The sequence below is a fragment of the Populus euphratica genome, unplaced genomic scaffold (assembly GCF_000495115.2).
Source record: "Populus euphratica unplaced genomic scaffold, PopEup_1.0 scaffold2038.1, whole genome shotgun sequence".
Classification (NCBI taxonomy): Eukaryota; Viridiplantae; Streptophyta; class Magnoliopsida; order Malpighiales; family Salicaceae; genus Populus; species Populus euphratica.
This window is the reverse complement of record NW_011501877.1, coordinates 8,888-12,747: the sequence shown is the minus strand read 5'-3', so window position 1 is coordinate 12,747 and position 3,860 is coordinate 8,888. Positions and strand designations below refer to the sequence as shown.

Genomic DNA, 3,860 nt, shown 5'->3' with positions numbered 1-3,860 from the left:
TAATATTAGATATTTTTCAATTACAATTGAAATATTCTCAATTATAAATAATCTCAATTATAAATAATCGTTTAATATATCATTAATTTTATCAGTTATGTGCTTTTCAACTAACAAAATTAATAATGTATTAAATGAATATATTTAAGTACATTCCAATTCCGATTAAAAAAATACCTAATATCATATTGTGATCAATGGAATTCTTTTATCAGAATTTGTCAAGCTGCAAGCAGTACAAACGGATTCCATATATATATATATATATATATATATATATATATTGTGTGTGTATCTCCCTTTGCGATCTCATATGATACATAAAATTACAAAAATTACAACTCAACACAATTGCACATAAGTACCAAAGAATGAGCACAAGCGTCGTAAATGTGTCACGATAATAAATTACTGATATCTATAAACCTTTGAGCTGCCCTAGTGCGACCAGAACGGTTGAGAAGTCCAATGATGATAGCGTAATGTTCCCCAGATATCTTAACTTTATATCTTTTAGACATTAGTTCAAAGATTCTGCAAGCATCATCTGCAAATCCGGCTTCATCACAGATTGATAGAACCACTTTGAAAGTGAAATCATTAGGAGTAAACTTCCTGGATCTCATCTCATCAAAAAGTTTGATTGCATCTTGCCATAGGCTATTATATCCATAAGCCTCTATGATGGCCGTCCATGTCATTGAACCCTTGACAGGAACTGCATTGAACACTGCTTCAGCACTATGAACCAGTCCACAACTCCCATACATCTTGACAAGCTCAGATGAAACAAAAGGAACGGACTCAAAATCTTTCTTCAAGAGATGTCCATGAATCTCTTTTCCAAACTTCAAGGTTTTAATTTTACTGCAAACACTCAACATCCTTGCCATTGTAACAGAGTCTGGCCTATGCTTCGACCACTGCATAAACCTAAACACATTGAATGCTTCATATATGCACCCGTTTTCTACATATGAATCAATCATGGCTGTCCATGCGATCACATTCCTAGCCTCCATACCATCAAACAACCTGACGCTATAATCCAAAACACCACACTTTGAGTACATTTTTATTAGAGAAGTTGTGAGAGATACATTTGGCAAGAACAATTTCTTTACAGAAAAAGCATGAATTTCCTTCCCATGTTTCAGAGTCTTCAACTTAGCACAAACTGGAATTACAGTTGCAACCGTGACCACATCAGGCGTATACCCTTCTTGCTGCATCCAAACAACTGATCTCAACGCCTGCTCAAGCCTCCCATTAGACACATAACCAGACATCAAAGCAGTCCAAGAAACAACATTCCTTTCCCTCGATCCATAAAACACACGCCTTCCTGAAACCATGTCCCCACATTTGCAATACATATCAATTAATCCAGATTGAATCGATAACTCCATTGAATAACCCTTCATCTTCAAAACATAACAATGAACCTCCTGGCCTAATCTCCTCGCCCATACTTCTCCTATCACCGGAAGAATAGTAGTTATAATAACAGAATTAGGATACATCCCTTCACTTACCATCCACCTAACATAATCCAAAGCTTCCCATTGACGCCTATTATGTGCAAACCCAGCAATCATCGCACCCCACGCAACCATATCTCTTTCAAGCAATTCTTCAAACACGTTATGCGCAAGCCTAGTCTTCCCGCACTTACAGTACATATCAATCAAACTAGTCCTAAGAACTGCACTGCTAATCATCCCATTCTTTATCATAATGGCATGAGTCTTAAACCCTTGTTTCAGAGCCGAAGCGCCTGCAAAACTCTTAATGACATTAGAGAAAGTATACTCATTCAATTCAACACCATTTACTCTCATTTCTTGATAAGCACTGAGCACGTCCCCGTATCTTTTTTTACCTGATATCACAGTCCCTCTAATCAAGGCATTCCATGGATACACAGTAGCAGTAGAAGTGCACTCATCAAACACGCTTTTGGCATCCTCAATAGAACCACAAGAAGTGTACATGTGGACAAGTTTTGTACGCAAGAACTCATTGTTTTGAAGCCCATTTATGCGTAAATGCGTGTGTATTTCTTTGGCTTTGGTCAAAGATTTCGATCGAATACAAGCAGCTATGAGGGCAGAAAAAGTAGTGGGGTTAACTGGGATGCCCTGTTGGTCCATGTAGTCCATAATGATGAGTGCATCATTAAGCTGATTTTTTCTGGAAAATCTTTGAATATCTTTGTAAATTGCTCGTGGGTTTTTCTTGTGGAGTGGTAATGAAGCTGGAAATGTATCTCTTTCATCGAATTGTTGATGTTTTTTGTTGGCATTTTGGGTTTGGACTGGTTGGGTTTGTGTAGAAGATTTGATTTTGGAGAATTGCCTGTGGGTAATGTAGATGTTGAGAGGATTTAGAGGGAAACAATGGAGGTTAAGAGAAAGCGCAGGGGATTGCATGGCTTCCATGTCCGGTTTCTTCCTGTTGGAAAATGAAGGGCGGAGACGAGCCTTTCGGTTCGGTTTTAAAAATGAAAGATCATTGAGGTACAAAACAACGCGGGACAGGATAGCCCATGAAAATGGAATAAAATGAGGAATTTTTATTTATTTTTTATTTTTTTGGGTAATTGCTTAAATTGAGAAAATAAAAAAAATTAAGAAAAAAATTAATTTTGGAATTTTCATTCTAAAGTTTGAGTATGTTTTTGATTAAACGGTAGAAACTATCTTGGTCATGTCTTCTTTGTGAATATATAGCAACAATTAAGAAGTTTCCTTTTATGGCTATGCGATGTTTTTAGCTGAGAAGGCTGGATTTGAGGGCTGGCCGTTAGCCCACATAAGTTACCATTGAATTTTCGTGTTGTTACAATCATCTCTTTTAGATTTTGGTGTTGTTACAATCATCTCTTTTAAATCTTTTCGTGTTCATAGTATTGGTATCATTTTCGTGTTGTTGCAATCATTTTTTTTTTTATTGTATTGATAGTACTGATATTTAAATTTTAATATGTTTTAAAAGGCTTTTTTTTATTCTTTGTTTTTTTTTTCTACTTATAGTTTGTAAAGACAAAGGATAGAGAAAAAAAAAAGAGATCTTAAAGGCTCCGAAGCTTTGATAATTGTACTTTTAGAAGCATATTAAAGTATTAATGATAACATTATTAATATAATTAACAAAGATGTTAACAAGATAAATCCAACAATATTAAAAAAAAATATAACTAGTAAATAAAATAGGCTATATTAATTATCCATAAATAATGGGGTTCTCTTGTCTTCGAAGCTACATTTTTATAATTATTTTTTATGACACGTTTCCAGCCAACAATAAATTAATACCTGTCATCAAAGCTTAAAGTACAACTGTAAATGATTACAAGCGAGCAGAGGATCTAACACAATGAATGCAAGAGATAGGAAAAGAACTGCATGTTAAGGATATATTTAAATTTATAATTAATATAAAATTAAAATCATAACTTACATATTAATAATAAAATTAGTTATGTTTAAATTAAAATAAAAAAATATTTTTCATGAAAATTAACAAAACATTAATTAAAAAACAAACTAAATTAACCCGAGTTAATATATGAAATCTCTGACTTAGATTATGCAATTAGGATAACTTCATGGAAAGTAAGTAAAAGAATTTACAAAGTTCAATTAAAAAAGGAACCGAAATATTAACATAGTCAACTCAAGTCAATTTGTTAACTTTACAATCTAAATTGTGAGATTGAGATAACTCATAGAAAATAAATTGAAAAAAATAATGAAGTTCATTTTTCAACCAATTTAATATTGAAAGATGAAATTAAAAAAAAATAGAAAACAAAAAAAAAACAACCCAAGACAACTCACGCTTAAACCCATGATCGA

At 33.3% G+C, this 3,860-nt stretch overlaps 1 protein-coding gene across 1 annotated transcript; it reads right to left on the bottom strand.

Annotated features, from left to right (window-relative positions):
• Positions 1–290: 290 nt before the first annotated feature.
• Positions 291–2,532, bottom strand: LOC105118565 (Pentatricopeptide repeat (PPR-like) superfamily protein). The gene has a single exon (XM_011016536.1). It carries the CDS (start codon positions 2,439–2,441, stop codon positions 396–398), a length of 2,046 nt encoding a protein of 681 aa, XP_011014838.1. The 5' UTR covers positions 2,442–2,532; the 3' UTR covers positions 291–395.
• Between the last annotated feature and the right edge of the window lie 1,328 nt (positions 2,533–3,860).

Bases quoted from the DNA above. Each gene is read 5' to 3' on its own strand.
- LOC105118565 (XM_011016536.1), bottom strand. From the start codon at position 2,441: ATGGAAGCCATGCAATCCCCTGCGCTTTCTCTTAACCTCCATTGTTTC.